The following is a 19,072-nucleotide window of genomic DNA, read 5'->3' as shown; positions in this document are numbered from 1 at the left end:
ATTTCTTGCGAAAAAAATAAAACAAGCTTTTCTATTTTTATAAAAGAAATTGAAGAGCGAACGTTAATATGTGACTTACTCATTCAAAGCAGATAGTTTACGGTTCACTGGTTAGGTGTTTTGAATCGAATATGCCGTATTGACGTGCAATGCCTCGCAAGCTCTTTGCTTTCATGATTTATTCGTTTAGAAAAGGAAATTCTGCCTCAACTCGCCTCGAATTATATACGAAGAATCTCATACTTTCGAATTGAACAATTTACAGTAAATTAATCAGAGGAACGCTGCGATGTCTTTGATTGGATAGACTTTTTCAATCGGTCCTTATCTCTTGAATATTTTTTCTTTGAAAATATATTTATTATTTATGCTAGTGATAGTTATTTGGCGATTACGAAATTGTATTATAAATTATAAATTGATCAAACAGAGAGTTTTGTCTTTACTTGAAATTCTATTAGTTCTCTTTTGCAAATAATTGTTTTATTTTGGTAAATGTTGATAATAAGGGATCAATCTTCTCTCTCTCTCTCTCTCTCTCTCTCTCTCTCTCTCTCTCTCTCTCTCTCTCTCTCTCTGACTTTGACGTAATTATTAAGATCATGGCCCTAACCAAATGACTTTCAGAAGGTTTTAGTTAACGCTTGTCGTTTATTAAAAAAACATTAATTATATAAAGTTGAAAATTTTACTTACAATTAACCCAAATATAATATTATTAATAGGTATATACATATAGTGCACGATCCTCTATGACTATGCATGTGTTAAATCAAAATGAATACGAAATATGAAATAGGTTAATTTTTACAACTTTGCTCTACAAAAGCTACATATATTTTCGATTGATCAATCGTTCAAAAAGCTCACCTAAATGTAAACCCATGTGGTTTGGGTTGAAACCTCGTTTTGCGTGGAAAGTTATAGGTAAACCCCTGTGGAGTTTAACTAAAGTTGTAAACCTATGTTTAAAAGTTGTAAACCCATGTGGAACCTTGCGTGTAGGTTTGCAATTTTTCACGCGAGGCAAGGTTCAATGTAAACCTATGTGTCTAATTTTTTACCGAGGAGTTCCCCGTAAGAGAAGGATGGGACCCATTGCGTCTAAGCACACACTTTACAGCACAAAACGAGATTCCACATATTATTTTCCAAGATTTATAATTTTTGAAATGAAAATATACACTGTATTACTGATTAAAATATCAGACAGAATAATTAATTTTAATTATTAATAATTTTTTAACAATAAACAATAACTACTTTCTGATTTAAGTCAGAATCATAACCTTGAACAGACGTCGAAGTCAAGAGTAATGTCATCGCGAAACTAGAATTGCCTTATTATTACCAATATTATACTTATCTTATTTTTACAAATATTTTTAAATTTTATAGTATTTGATATTTGAAATAAAAATTGATTAAAATAGAGACTTTTTAATTAAATTTTATTTTAAATACATTTTGATAAAATCTTAAAAAATTTATAAAATTAGCATGAAGTTAGTTTGAGAAGAATAATAACATTTAAAATAAAAAATATTAAAATGTAGTAATATGACATTAAAAAAAATAAGTTTGATGTAACACTTTAAATAATTTTGAATAATTTAAAAAATGTAGAGTGTTTTATTATTATTATGTAAAGTACCTCTCTTCTATATACATATTTTTTTTTAATAGAAAAATTTTTTATTTTTATAAATAAAATCTTTGAATATTTTTAATTACTTTAAGAATAAAAGAAAATGATTTATAAAGAATGATATTCCTGTTAAATGATTGTTTAATCTTACCACAGCAAATAAATTCTCGTATATGCGCATGTGCAGAATTTGCGATATAATCTGCAACGGTCTGTAACGAATTCGTCACGCTATTCGCTAATCGAGCATTCCGGTGATAAACTGATAACATTACATCAATAATGTACAGGCGTATTATAATTAAATGTGCTATTATTAAAGTTTGTACTATAATGTTCTCCGTTTACCATGTAACTTAAATTTTACGTTAGTATAAAATTTTGGATTTTTTTAAGGATTAATTCTGATAGTCTATTTAAAACATTTATTTCAGATTATTGCTATTTATTATACAGTAATTATATTATGAGAAATGTATGCGTAATTTTTTGATATGCTCGTGGAAATTAGATTTTCCTTGTATTGCTTATTTCATTTTTTAATATTGTGTACTGTTTTAAGCTAGGCATTAAAATATAGCAGTTTTAAATACAAAGCTCTAAAATAATTTTAACATAACTTATTTATTAAAATAGTAAAATAACTTATTTAAAACGCAATTTTAATTTAACTGATAATGAAAGAATTTGTGTTCTATATAATATTAATTTAATATGAAATTTATGAAATATATATATTTTTAGATTAAAATAAAAACTTTATACGATAATAAGTTTATTTAGATCATTATATAAATCAAACAATTAAGAAAAAAGATCTATACAATCACTATTAGATCTTACAATTAGTGTTTATAATAATATTTCCTCCTCTGTCTCTCTCTCTCTCCCTCCTATATACATTTCATCTACATTATTTTTTCAGTCTTTTAAATTATGCACCGATTATTATCAGACTTATAATTCAATTACAAAGTGAAGTAAAATAATAATCTCACAAATTATATTGATTGTTAATTTTGATCATAATACTAATAACACCGTAAAACATATAAAAATAACTTATTGCGGAAGATATCACTTCAATCAAGATTAGAATCTGGATATCTCGATTTCCATTATATTGGACGTTCATCTACTGACCTTATGCCTATCGATTCGACTACTGTGATTTATTGTTTGATTTAATCATTTAACGACTTAAATAAACTTATTATTATACACGTTGATTTTTTAATATCTGTCTATTGCGATTAATGTTATCCCATGCTTCGGTAATCGGATCAGTATATGCTCACACAAAATTCGGAAAATCCAGATATCCAGAATCGAGATAATATTTTTTACAATTAATTATTTACAAATTTCATTAACTTTATCAAAGCTGACCATAAATTTAATTTATGATGTTATTATTTTAATTTATGATTGCGTTGCAAGACATCAGTAATCGATACGTAGTTTAAAAACTTAAAAAGATACAGATAAATGTATATTAAGAATATTATTAGTCACAATTAAAGATCTAACTGTATAGGTCTTTTAATTATTTGATAAAAACTGTTATAATTATTTATTTATTTATGATATCGTATAATTTTTTATACTAAATTTAAAATTTAAAATAATGTTATTAAAATTCTAATTTGAATTTTTACGAATATAATTATGTTTTTAAGAAAATATTAGAAATTTAGTGTTTTATATGAAATATAGATATTTTTATATCTAACAGGTATGACAAGGATAAAAGGATTATAAAATATTTTAAAAGCACATTTCACAATCCATGAACGAGTTCCCGTTATCTTTTAAAAAACATCCCGATCATCGAAGTCTCCGATAGACACGACAGTGTTGAAATCTCCGCATAATACTCGTAAAGATAGACTTTAGAAAAGATAATGATTTAATATATTAATACTCTTTTATATTTGATATATATAATATTAGCACAAATAAGCACAAATAACTTTCAACAGAGGTGTCTTTAAGTATTAATATTGTTAATAATAATTAAGAAGGAACGTTTACGAATAGTGTCAATAAGTGAAGTAGTAATTGTTTTTATCACAAAACTACAAAAGTAACCAACAAAAAATAGTACAGATTCTATTAAATTGTATATAGCATCCTTGATGTCACACCAGCGTGCGGTTATCGATGTTGCGGTTGCGGGAGCCATCTTGAGTTGACAACAACAGCGGCGCTTCGCCAAATCGCATCAAGTTCCCTTGTTTGTAAGTTTAGCCGTGAGTTACGGTACGGTTCGGTGTCGAAGCTCCTTTGGAATCTACCGAATACCGAAATTAGAGAGTTAATAAGCGAATACGTTGTCAACACTGTGCAATACAATGTATTGTTCACATGTAACAAGTTCATTATCTTATGCAAAATAAAGATCATAATTCGATTTATGATGGTCATGAAACGTTGAACTTTTATACGAATCAACGCTCACATCCGCTTTTATTCGTCCCTCGTTTTCGTCGGCGATGTTTCCGCCCGTCGTTCTGGATTTGCAAAGTTTTAGAGACCTCTCTTATCGGATTTTGAAAGGAAATAAGGACAAATTGCACAAATAGAAATCTAAAGATTCATTAGTTGCATGACTGCGCCTAAGGATTATCTTACATTTTGTGGCAAATTAAACATTTAAAGCTAAGTATTGTAGGAAACTATTGCGAAATTATTTTACTAAAAACAGATTTGGAAAATATGGAATTCAACGTAGAGATAAAAATGGAAGGCTAAAAATTATATCGATAAGTAGAGAATCTTAAAAAAGATATGATTTGGAAGTATTGACAAAAATATTTTTAAAATTAATACAAAATGAAAATAGATCATTTTATTTAAACTAAATATTATAAATATTTGTTAAAGAAAGAGTTTCTTTTGTGGTCATATTATTAAATTTTTATCTCAAAAAATATTTTTGCTACGTAATAATTACTGATAATGTTATGGTTTTGTTCATAAAATGACAAAGCGTATTGAGAGAGAACTTGAAATCTTAGTTTATCTTTTTTTATCGATATACTCTTTTAAATTACGTTTGCCCCAATGTAACGACCAGTTTGTAAATCCCGGAAGCTGATATTAATAGTCATGGAGTTTTCGAAAAAGTTCATCCGGTTATCGTCTGGATGCAGCCTCTGTGGAGCTTTAAGCTGCGTTATTGCCTCGGTGAATACAGAAAAAAAGGAAGGGTGATTTCTCCGTAGAGACTCTCCATTAAGAGATGAATCCCATGAGCGTGGCTGTTGCATTGCCAATTTCTTTCCAGAAATTCGATCATCTTTCTGATGAAAATAGAACCACGTATGAAAAAGTTAATATCGCAAAAAATTTATAAAAATTTTATTATAGTTAAATGAAAAGATAATAATCATGTTAAATAATAAAAAAAGTGAGGAGAAAAAAACATTGTACTGAATGTCTAAAGAAGTTGAAATATTTGGTCAAAGCGTATTAACTTGCAAGGGGATTATGTCGAAAAATAAAAAAAAATTTTGCCAAAAATTATGTTTTCTTGTCAGAGAACTTTTCGAACTACCCTCGATCGTATATGGATTCTATAATTATGATTAGAATCAAATTTAGCTTTGATTAGAATGTTTTTCTTTGAAAAACATAAAAATTAATAATATTTAATTATAGTCATAATTATAAACGAAAAATTTTATTTTTTTTATGTCAATTCAATATTAAGATTAATTGTAAGAAGCGTATTTTGATTGACATAAATCCCGAATTTAAATTTTAAACCCAACGAAGTTTGCTCGTCGCTTTTAATAAAATATTTAATTTTAAACTATTCTCTATAACACAATTATTAAAAAGATAAATAATTTATTCAAGTTTTTATTTTTTAAATTTTATAAATAATATTTTTATATTTTTTAAATTTTGATAATATGATAAATAATCAAATAAAATGATTTATAAAAAAAAGACCAGTTCATAAAAAAAAGCGTCAGCTAGAAAGCAAACGCAAAATTTATATTTTCCTCGAGGGTCTTTTCTCGCGCATTTCTATTTTCTGATAGTCTACATAGCGATGATTACATTTGGACGTTGATACATCATGAAATCAATAATATAGCACAAAGTAAATTATTTTAGATATATAGGAAAGAAAATTGTTTTCATAAAAGTTTAGTCGCATGAAAGAATAAAAGTAACAAAATTTGCAATTTTACTTATTATAAATGATAACAGCACTTATAATAACAGTATCTTAATGTGTTTTTAATTTTTTCAATTTTTTATTTCAAATGTTTATGGAATAATCCATATTGTGTGGAAATAATAATTTGATCTTTAAGTAAAGCCAACAAAAAAATATCATTATCCTATATCCTTTGATATAATTCTTTGTTATTATATAAAAAATGTGTTGCTTTTATTATTAAATTAGAAAGCTGCAATTTAATTATCCGAATTTAGTATTTAAAGATTAATTGGATGAAGTTAATTGAATACGCGTGTTAGGAAACCTAAATTAAGCTTATCGTCATGAAGAGGAAAGCAGATACGAATGAGTCGCATATAAATGAAACTTTACCGACCCAATGATCAGAGATTCGAAGAAACTCCTCATTAAGGTATATTGTGGTAAATCCTCTCGTAATCGTTAAGAGATCGACAAAATCGCTTTGGATGTGATCACACGAATCTATATGTTGGTTTATCGGACACTTTTCCAAAGGAATTTCAGCTTGCTATAGAGCTAAGGCGAAGGATTTATGAAGACACGTGAGAGTCCTTTAGACTTAGGTAATCTGATACAAGTGACATGTCTCTCGCCTAGAGATTTTCCGTTATTTTTTATCGCATCGAATAAAAAGAGTTGAAGGAGATAGATAGGATCAATGATTGTTTAGAATACTCTATGCAATATTATTTAATTGTGTTTGCAAACTGCGTTGTTTTCGATTTTTATTAAATTTATCATTTCACCTAATGCAGTGACTAGTACTTTAAAAATATGAAAATTTGATTGTCTTATTATTAATCGAAATAAATATATAATTTACGCACCAATGAACAAAATGATATTACATTTATTAAAAATATTAATTAATATTACTTTTAAATAGATATATCTATTTTACTGTTAGAATTGTATTATAATATATGGTATATAATTGGAGTTATAATAATAACTATATAAATGAAGTTATAGTAATATTATAATTAATTTTTTAATACTTTTATGCAACAGTATATAAATATTATATTTTACATTATTTTTCTAATGTATTATAATATCTCTTTCTTCTCTCTTTGAATTTGAAAACTTGAAAAGTATCAATAAAATAAAATTTATTTTAGTTTTGTGATAAATACTGATATCATTGTATGAGTACCGATTAAGTACTGATAAGTTAAAATGAACTAATTTGAACGGAATAAAATATATTATCTTGAAAACCACATCTTGCAAGATAATTTTTTTTAAATAAAGGTACAACTTACAATTAGTATCATGAAATTCATTTATTTATTACCTATATGATGATTATTTTACTATAGAAAATGATTTAAGATAATAAACGTGGACGAAAAAGGGATACCATTAATAGGTAGAACTTAACGTATATTTAGTCTATATATATACATATATATGATGCAGTATATACACTGTTAATTGCTGTTGAATATTCCGTGAGAAAACGAAATGGTAATTAGAAAGTGTTTCAAGACGCGATATTATTTAGAACGTTCGCATAAATAAATGCCGTTTAAAATTATTTAAGCTAGTTAAATTTTTCTAATTTTTATCTGTAATATAAATTTTTCCAGTTGTATTTTATTATATTTTGTATATAATAGAACGCGAAAATATGTTATATGAATTGACGTATGCAAAATACAATTGTATTCGATCGCAATATTATGTTGGAAATTCTATAAAGTGACTAGAAAGAAATAATTAAAGTTGATGTGACAACATGGAACAAATTAGCTTCTCTTTTTTAATAAAAGGATTTCATTATAAATATCTTTATATAAATAAAGATTGTTTCCTGTCTTATAATTAAAAATTTACTTGCTATAAATGCAAAACTTTTATCATCTATCATGCTAAAAAGTCAGTCGTTAACATCAAAGAGACGTATAATATGATGAAAGGTCGTGGTTTAAGTAAAAATGTAATATGCGCGTCACGTTTTCGACGAAGTGCAAGAGACCTACATCGAGTCAGTCCGATGAGTTCAACGATGAGACGAAGAAGTTCTTGATCTGATTATGCACGTATTCACTTTTTCTGTTTCGCGATTGAAGTTAATTACTGCCGGCGCTGATGCGGCAAATGATATTTTTTATGAAGCAATCTAGAAGATATAATTTCCGATTAATCTTCTCGACTGTAATTTCCTAAGCTTTTATACTTAACATGCCGTGATGTAAAAGATCATAGAAATCATTTTGGTGATTAAATAAAGTATCAAGTACAAAGTTTTCAAGAAAAGTATAATTGAATAAATAATTGTTTTTTTTATTAGCGATTAATACGTGTAACAATGTAGATATAAAATATATTGTGTAATTTTTGCTAATAGAAATTTTCTTAAAATTATAAAATTGATTTTAAACACTTGATTATATGTAAAATTTAAACTTACTATTAACCGCGTACAAAATGTTTTATAATAATGATTTTGAAGAATATATTATATATGTATATATATATATATTATTTTTTGAGTAAAAAAAAATAGCTAGGTTGCGAGGATCTTGCGAGGATCTCTTAAATTCCTAAATTTCTTAGATTTATTAGTGCGTATTTGTCTTCATAATATTTACAAAGCTGCTTTAGAAAATGCAGAGCAACGAAGCGCATGTTTACTTTTGAAACGTTATTCACAGTTCCTACTTTGATAAAATTGTCGCTGGGTGTGTTGAGCTGTCTTCGTAATGTTCACAGGGAAATGTCTGGCAGCAGCTTCTATCCTTCCATTTCATCCTGGAACTGGTCAACACGATCCCATTCACAATCACGGTAAGTCTTAAGAGAATTATATTTGCTTTTATTTTTAACATTTATTTTTATTTAATACAAAAATAAATAATACGTTACACTAATAACACATTTTTTTATATTTATTTTTTATTTTACAGCAATTTTTATACCTAATTTCATTCGATTCCATATAAACAAATTATCAGATCGCTAATTTGTACACAAACGTAAATGTACGTATTTTAAAATCAATTACCTAAATGAATAATATGTAAAATAGACTATAATTTTTTTTTAAATTTCTAACAAATTGTTTAATTTTTCTAATTGTAATTATATGTATTTATATATTTATACATATATGTTTATTTCTAATGCCGTTTTTAAAAATATTAATTATTTATCAATCTTAAATTGTTTAAATAAACAATAATTGTCAATTTTATAGAGTTAAGAGTTAAAATCTTAACACAAAAATATAATAAATAATTTAAAAAATTTGAAATGTATATAGTGTATATATATATATATATGTGTGTGTGTGTGTGTGTGTGTGTGTTAAGCTTAAGTCGTATTCGCGTGAACTTTATTTATGTCAAGTTGCATTTACTTGGCTATGATGTATGTATCGATTTTTACATGTCCCATAGGGAATAACCTTTATTTCACAGTGGACAATACATAACGATATTACGTGCACGGTTATTGCGCTTTGGAATTTAATTAACTTAATCTCATTAATTTTGGATTATACAGTGACGTTTATGTAGTGCGTAAACTGAATGTATAAGTTTCTATAGTTTTACTTATATAAACATCGTATCTTAAAAATGTGAAAATCGCAGTTATAAAAAGTACTAAAATAATTATAAAATTTTTAAATAGTATTTAAAGAACGAATATTGTTAATTAACTTTACGTAATATTATAATTGCTTAATATTAATTATTGAGAAAATAACAATTAGCTAATTGTATTTAATTTAACATACACATTTGTAAAAAATTAATTAAATGTTTAAAAAGTGATTTCAAGAAAAGGTAACAATAATCTTATCTAGTAATTTTCTGAATTCTTATTTTTAATCTCTTCTGTTGAATTTTGAAACGAAAAGCACAAAATATGTGTGCGTATATATAAAATAAAGGAACTCCGTAGTATAAAGAGAAAATGTAATGAGAAAATATTTTTACGGTATATGTATATTTAAATTGTTAACGATACTTGTGAATAAATATATGACATTTTAAAATTAGAGTGAAATTTCATTAAAATCAAATGCGCTCGCTAGAGTTTAATATGCAAACGTATGCTCTGCTCTAGGTAGTATGATGTAGATCTTTGATGCTGCAAAGCAAGCACAATGAACAAATTTATGTTCAAACCAAGCAGCCGCATTGATGTTTACATCATAAATATCTGCAAAAGCAAATAGCAGACATAGCATTTATGCTCTTCATACACAATCATAGCACAAATGCTTGCCCAACTAATGAGTTAATTATTATGATTCAAGAAAATTAAATGTTCTCCGATAAGTATATGTAAGAGCAAAAAGAAGAATTTGAGCATATAAAATATAAATATATATAGAAACGTGTAATTTTATTACGCATCATAACTTATGTATACACTGATGATGATTACCTTTTTTATCGGCATTTAATTATAAAAAATATTGTTTCATATTCGTAAAATCAATCGAAAGTATTAAAATATTAAACTGAATTTTTTTAATAAATAATTTATTAACTAGAAATAATACATTACGTTGTAATTAAAGCGATTAAATTAAGTCATTTTTTTAAAGAACGTGACTGAACACGCTAGAACTAATTAAATCCGTAATAAATTTAAAAACCAATGAAATACAGAGTTATTTGTAATTACAACTGATAGAATATCATAATGTCAGATGGTACGTAACTGAAGATATTTCTGTGTTATATTTGCAGTTATTATACCCGCCAATGAGAAATCTGTTTATTCCGGTGTTCCTAAATTGCTGGTTGGCTAAGCACTCTTTAGAAAACATGTTTGTAAGTATCTCATTTAATCTAGCTATAATTTATGTCAATCTTAAATTTGATTTGCGGTCGATGTAATTACATTTCAGAACGACCTACACCGAGCAATGCAAAAGTCCCAATCAGCATTAAGTCAACAACTGATGATCCTTAGTGCTACATTACTGTGCCTTGTCTTTACTAGGTGAGTTCTTTTAAATAGAATATTTATTACATGTTTGCATTTTTTTTTTAATATATGACTAAGACATTATAATCTTTTACGTCTTTATTTATTTTTTAATTTTTTCTTTTACAATATACATATGATGAATAAAAACTCAGATGTAAACAATTTTCTTGATGCGTTCATACAAAACATTTTTTAATAGTTTTAATTAGATATACTTTGGGTACCATAAATGTTTTGAAATTATTATAATTAACAGTACTATATAAACAGTATTATTAACAGAGATAATTATTCACAAATAGATTTGCAAAGTAAATTCGTACTGCTCGCTTTGTCCTAACTTACTCATTCATCAAAGATACATTTCTAGTAGAATAGTTTAAGTTTCTGGAAAGATTATTTCTATTTTAGGAAGAACTAACTAAAGAGTGCTCTAATATTCTTGAATTTTCAGTAAGCCATTATTGTAAAAAATATGCAATTTTTTAATTTGCATATTTTTTTTACAATAATGGCTTACTGAATAATTTAGAAATGCTTTGATGAGCAAACGCAGTAAAAATGCGTGTATATACATATATTGGGTTGGAACGAAAGTTTTTAGCGTGCGCGCTTCTTTATTTATGTCACGTTACATATTAAACAAAAATTGGCAATTATACTATTTGATAGAACAAAGTTTCAGCTTTAAAAACTTTGGTTTTTTAATTTCGGTAAAATAATTGTCAACGAAATTATAAGCAATTAAATTTGAAATACTTCTTTTATTTAATATACGATAATTTAATAACAAAAAATGTTAAGAAAAAGTATTTTTTTAAAAACCTTAAACTTTTACGTTAAAAATTTAACAAGTTTTTAACTTTTACAAGTTTTTTTTAAAGAATAAAATTTTTCATTTTATTTAACTCATAATTTTCTATATGTACAAATTACTAAAGTTACAGAAACTCAAAAAATATCATAACTTTTGGAATTTCAGCTTTAAAAATTTTTTTAGAATTAAACTTAATTTACTTTTAATAAAGTTATAATTGTTTGAATTTTGAAGTTCATAGCGCTCTCTCTATAAATTGCTTTACAATATTATATTATAAGATAAAAGAAGAGCACAGAATAATGCAATTATATAAATTGAATAAAAGTTAATTTGGATTTAATCAGAAATATTTTAATTATTGGTAGATTTATTATTTAAAGCATAATATTAATTTAGCATATAATATGTTCACGCATTTATCAATTTTGTTGAATCAATAGTATTAATAGCACAAAATATTGTGTTGATTTAAAGCAACAGATTTGCAACAACATACATGCAAACAATTGCGAATTGATATTCGTAATGGACTTAAGTTGTGACACTACCGTAATGAAGTTTTCATCATGGCATTCGCACGTTATTTAAGTTTACATAACGAACGTATTTCATTTGTCAGCATGCAGGACTTATTGTATTATCTGAATAACGAGAAAAGTTTCCACCCGAAGTACGAGTTCGTATTTACGAATCCAAGCCATGGATGACTGCGGTTCGTCTTGTTTAATCTTCTAATAAAGTTGTATCTGTAAACGACGGGCAGAGGAAGCTTAGATTACAAAAATAAATGAATAATTTGCATGTATGATCTTTGACATTTTTACAACATTATAAATACTTGCTTAGGTTTAACTCACATTCAATTAATTAACAATCAACATTTTGACGTATAATAATAATAATAATAACAAAAGAAAGAAAGAAAAGCAAAGAAAAAGAGAAAAAGAGAGATACTGAGAAATATTAAATAATTATAGATGTTCAAATAACTTTTTGCAGACATTTTTCTTTTTAATAGAAATAAGTTCCGATAATTTTTATTTACTTATTTAATAAATTAAAAAATATTCAATACAACAGAGAGAAATTATATTATTATTTTTATATATTTATTATAAATATATATATATATAAAATAATAAATAAATTAGCAATATGTATATGAAAAATTAATATATAAAAACTTTTAAAAATTAATTTAAATTTGTGTCACCTATATGTATAGACAGAATAAAATGTCGTGATGAACAATTTGCAGCGTAAAAAAATGTGATTTACAGCTGAAAAATTGTTACGATACCAAAAATTGATATCGACTGTAGGTGCAAAAAAAAACAATCGCCCATCATACACACATGGTGGAATTCGTAACATCAATAATCGTCGTCGCATATTGACGTGATGTTACAAACCGCGAGTAATTTGCAGCTGCCGTTCTACAATATAAAAAAAATTCTATGAGTTTATATTCAAGTTTTATAACAGATAACGATTTGCGTCGTAACTATAAAAAGAATAACAATTCATTACATGCATCTGATACGGTTTACAACTTTAATTATAAATCATAAGAATTTTGGCCTACATTAGGACATTAAGACAAATTATTGAAAAATTTATACGCACACAAAACATGTTGAATTGTATATATGATCTTGCTATCTTGAAAAAACGGGCTATGGTCTCTTTTCTAATTTTTAAAATATTAATTGTTTAAGCAAAATAGAGAAGTTTATGACATTTATTAATAAATATTTTTATTAATTATATTTAAACGATATTCAATATGTATTTTTAATAACATTACATTAACAAAAAGTTTAAAAGAACTATAATTTTTAAATTTTATTATTGCATTTTCGAACGTTTTTTATATTCAATACTTATTAGATGCACAGTCAGAAAATTTGTGTCAAATTTAATACATTTTAAATGTCGCAAACAGTTTACTTAAATTTTTGTGTTAATTTGACACAAAGATGAATATGCTAAAAAATATTATAAACATTATGTAAAAAAATTAACACAAAACATAACAGTGAAATTTGTAAGCAATTGTATTCATTAAAATTAACATTTATAATATATTAAAGTAATATATTTGATTTATTTATTTTAAAATTTACGTTTTAGACAACATTATTTTATATTTTATTTTTTTACTCATTTATAAATTATATTATTTGAATACGAAAAAGTATTAAATATTAATTTATATAATATTCAAATAACATAATCAATATATCATATTAAATTAATACTCGAATTTATTAAAAATTCGACACAAAATTTTAACAAGGATATATTTAATGGAGTTTTTAACACAAACAAATACGAAATGTTTTTACCGTGCGCCTTTTTCTAATAGATTATATAGAGTGATCTAGAGATTTAGACAGTTGATGGAGAAGCCGGCATATGTACTGTTTATGAAAAACTAAATCGAAAAGTCCTATATCATTTTGCAATGGTTAATGAAATATTAACGCAACAGTTAATGAGATATTAATTTTTAAAAATTGGCGAATAAGTGGGTAAAATCGCGCGATATATAAAACGATATTAAGATATCTTTCAAATTTCTTTAAATGATCTCAAAGATATTTTGTCTTATGCGTTCATTTTAGACATTCTACTTATTCGATAACTAAAAAAAATTGCAAACTTGTAAAATCATTATAGAAGACTCGATTCAGTTTTTTATAAACGATATGTACCTATTATACATGCCTGTTTTCCTCTGGCTGGTCAGGATATTACACCAATTACAGTATCATAAATTTCAGATGTTTGTCAAAATAATTGAAGATCTTTATGTCATCCGATCGTTTTAATGATAATAACAAACACATTTCATAATCTGAAGATATCAATATTATTATGTTAGTATATCACCAGCTATTTTATTCAAAACAGAAAGATACAGAAACAAGATTGTATTGATCACTTTCATTATTTCATGTTTTTTCGTGTGATCATACATGGAATTTACATTTCACATTATTATCCACATATATTGTACTTGAAAACGCAGTTTTTATGACAAAAAATGCGTAGATCACTTTTGGTAAATCAATTTAGAATTAATTTAACATATAAAAACAAGCGAATATCACTTTAAGTAGTTATCCTTTCAGTCCTTTTACAAGGAACAAGTGAGGAAATGACGAAACACGACTGATCGACCCAGATCGCAATGTGGGACAAGCGTTAATAAATAATCGCACACCGGCTTGTGCAGATGGATTGGTATCACCATCGATCGCGACGCTTTATTATTTACGGTGTGATTCTAGAGCGGCGCACTTGCCAACTCGCCCTTGCACGACCATATTATCTACGACAAGGACAAGGAGTAAAGTATAGCACGGTTGCGACGATACAACGAATCTGCGTTGCGGTGCATCGTAAAAAGTCGTCGCACTTACAGCCGAGACGCAAAGAAATATATAGAAAAGAATGTGATTGCAATTGGAAGGAATAGTTACGAAATTATAGGACATTTGCGCGCACAGAAAAAGATTCTTTCTTTTTAAAACACTTACTATTAATTAATGATTGAGGACTAACAAAAAATGTAAATAAAATTTTATAAACATAATTTAAAAAAAATTTTTGAGAAGGTATAAAAAATTGCAAAGTATTTTAAACAAAAATATAAATAATTAAAAAAATGTTATTTTTTGTTTTGTCATGATTTTTGGCTAACACTAAACAAGATTTTCAAAAATGTATACGGCACTTTCTTCTGTCTTTCCTAAATGGTAACATTATTGATTAAACTTTTAACGAAGTTAAAAAATTTTTTCTGGAAGTAAATTTACACACATATATGGTATACATATATATGTGTAAACAAAGCTGAAGAATATAAAGTATATGGCTACAACATTGAAAATAATTCATCAGAATTCATAAGTGAGTTATTTCTATTAAATTTGCGATATAAGGAAAACCTAAAACATGAACCGAAACATGTAATTGTTTGTTTTTTTACGTTAATATTAAGTTTATTATTGTATTAATTGATTAATTATGTACAATAATTTTCATGCTTGACTCTCATATGTCCGTTTACCATTAATTTATTTATATGTTTTATTATAATATAATCAAAATATATTATATTTGTTATAAAAAAAAAAATATTTGGTTGTTTTTAAAAACAGCCTCAACTAAACAGTTTTATTAATGCCACTAAGTTTTGCTTCCTATTATATGTATGATTATACTGTAACTGTGCAGCAGCAGGACTCACCCAATTTTTTTTGTTTTAAAATGTTTAATCGTTGCCTTCGTTATGATGGTAGCTTGACTTTCACTGCAAACATAGTACATGATAAACGCTTCAGTTTCAATCACACGCAACATACTATTGCATCTGCAGATTGAATCCTTGACTAGCTTTACATACAAGTGATTTGTAAATATCTCTACATTCTCTGTAATTATTATTTTTTTATTATTTTTTTAAATAACTTATTTAATTATTACTTATTATTATTTTATAAATTAGATCTTTTTCTATTCCATTCATTTTCCAAAAGGATAAAATTACTGCAGAAATTATTTCTCATAGAAAATTAATTCCTATCGACAATTTTATTACATACAACAAATTGTAATCCTTATTGGAAAGTTAAAATTTTTATATATAATTTGTTCTAATTCAAAGTATTTTTTATATTAAATAAATTTTTTAGTGTACGTGATAAATAAAAAACATATTTTTTAACTAGCAATTACAAAGTCTCTCGGAATGATTAAAAAATTGTATACTCTTGACTCAGATCGCAATTGTGCTTCATTTTTTTTTGTAGTGACAATTAATTTTACTGTGTTTTATTGATTACACTCACATTCAAAATGCGCTTTTTTATATTTGGGACATATAATTTTAAGATTTAAAAATTTCTCTGCACTACATCTAATTTTTATCAATATAGCCATGGATTCTCTAATATTATATAATATACAATTATGCAATTAAACATTAATATTGTATTATCCTGAATATAGATAAAAGTTATAACTGTTTATTAATGGAATATCTGCTTAGACAATTATATAAATTTCTTTAAAAATTAATAGAATAAGCATACCTACAGTTGCTTATTAATTTACGTGCGTCAAGTACACTTTACATTTGTAAAATTAAATTTGTAAAATTTTAATAATATGTATTAAATAAATAACATTGTTTTATCTAGATCTTTTTAAAAAATAATATCGTGAGTACCTACATATGTACAGATGTTTAAAAATTGTAAAAATCCCAGATTCTTTATTAATATTAAAAAAAATACCTAAATGTCTTTAAAACCTTTTATCCTATAAATAAAATTAAAAACCTTATCCTGTTGAAATAAAGCTTTGAGACACAATTTTTAACGATTCTTTTTTAAATGGACAGTGAAAAATTTATCTCGATTACGTCGCTTGTTTCCGTGAAATAATGTTTGACTGAATTGAAACCGTCACGTACACGCGGACGAGATTCGTTAGTGAAAACGTTACTAACAAACCACGGCGCTTGAATAGGGAACAATGAAAATTTTAACGAAAATGTGTGACTTTATTATCGGTTCGTACGTGAAAACTCAGCAAACTGACGTGTAGAGATGTTGAAGATAAAACGACGGTTTTTTTACTCTCATTCTAATATCTTTTCGCATTCGACACTTTTCAAAGGCGCAACGCGTTTGACAGCACATTTTAACATTTTAATTAATAATTTTCTTTACAATTATGACTATAATACTTTATATACCTGCAATACAATGAATTAATAAGTTGTATTAAATTATAACTTTAATAGATTTTTATTACATCAGAAAGCATATAAATCTTTGTGCTTATTAAAACGTAATCATTTAATGAAAGGATAATTGGTAATATTTAATAAAAAAATGTCTTTGAGGATGTATCTGATTGTGAGATATTTCAAATGGTAACAAAGTCACGAAAAAATTACAGATTATTCTAAATCGTATTTAAATGTAATACAACAGATTCTTTAATGGCAGTTTATAATCTCGATCATAAATTATTTTAAAAAAATAGGTAGTAGTATTTTTTAAATCTGTGTTTAAAATAGAAATATATGGAAATATATTATGAAATGATGAAATAAATGACGAAAATTGTAATTTTTTATGTAAGTACTTTAACAAATAATAAAAGTTGCAAGTCAATTTAATCATGCATAAAACATGTTTACTTATAGAATATCAGTACATTTACGATACTATATTAGTATACTAATAAAATATATGAAATAGCATCGATCCATTTGTTGTTAATTATCGTGCAATGGAGCACGCTCGACTGTCACGACACGTCGAACGGAAGCACGATGATGCGATGGTGCAAGCGGATAAAGGAAGGAAGGAAAAATGAACAAGGTGCACAAATATATACGTCGATATAGATATAGAAACGGGGCCGCATGCATAATGGATATCGGGCCGTTTATAAACGCCGGTCGGTTTATACTAGGCGATGGTTTCCTCGCAATCGGGTTCAATCTCTTCCTTTTCTTGCGCCGTTACATCAATTCCGTTACGATCGAAGAATGATCGAGGGTGCCGTTTTATCTCGCTTCAAGTGGTCAGGCTAATTGTGCATTCATTTCGTTACGGTGAGAGGAGTTACCGAATAAAAAATTTCCAAAGGAAAGATGCTCTTCATCAAGGAACATAAATCTGTTTGCTTAGATCGAAGGTCGACAACGGATTAATTAAGAAGCAAGTTCGTTACGCTAATTGCGTTATGCTAATTAGTTTTTACAAATCTGCTAGTGTGTAGTCATACGTTAATTGATTTGATGAAAAGAAAAACGTTTATCTACTGAAAGATTTTATCAAGGTAAAATAAATAATAAAAACTGTTCAACTAAATAGATAATTAAATTGTTATTTACAAAATAAATGGTTGAGGTTAATGATAAAAATTTATAACATAAAAAACATACAATAACTCGTTGGTTAAATTTTATTTAAAATTTTTTAATTTTGATATTGTATGATTAAAAATATTAGCAGATTTGTAAATAAATTTACAAGTTGCTAGCATTTACATATGACAATGTTTTTAAAATATGTAGTTTATTCTCTATGTTATATAATTTGTTCTCAAATATTTATAACTATTATACATAAATAAAAATTTCGTTATTTAACCGTAAAAAAATTGCAAAAGGTCATATAAATCATTTATTCTTTGTGCACCGAAGGAAATCCGGTAATACGTACCTTTTTATTTTGAAAATAATATATCTCAAAATGTACTGTTAAATATTTCTAATTTCAAACTTCTTAATGTATTATTTTTATATATTTATATAAAAATATACTTATATTTAAAGTATAATAGCTTTTTAAAATTTATCATTTTGTAATTATACTATAAACAATGATGAAGAGAATTATCT

General features: G+C 25.9%; 1 protein-coding gene across 1 annotated transcript in view; it reads left to right on the top strand.

Annotated features, from left to right (window-relative positions):
* The window catches only part of SLO2 (slowpoke 2), a 101,886-nt gene that overhangs the window by 57,537 nt on the left and 25,277 nt on the right, over positions 1-19,072 (top strand). Inside the window, exons 5-7 of the mRNA XM_018549342.1 lie at positions 8,586-8,660; positions 10,577-10,660; positions 10,738-10,832. Of these exons, the coding sequence (XP_018404844.1) occupies positions 8,586-8,660; positions 10,577-10,660; positions 10,738-10,832 (254 nt within the window). The remainder of the gene's footprint in view (positions 1-8,585; positions 8,661-10,576; positions 10,661-10,737; positions 10,833-19,072) is intronic.

The sequence above is a fragment of the Cyphomyrmex costatus genome, unplaced genomic scaffold (assembly GCF_001594065.2).
Source record: "Cyphomyrmex costatus isolate MS0001 unplaced genomic scaffold, Ccosl1.0 scaffold123, whole genome shotgun sequence".
Taxonomy (NCBI): Eukaryota; Metazoa; Arthropoda; class Insecta; order Hymenoptera; family Formicidae; genus Cyphomyrmex; species Cyphomyrmex costatus.
The sequence above is the reverse complement of the archived record's forward strand: the minus strand, read 5'-3'. Positions and strand labels throughout refer to the sequence as shown.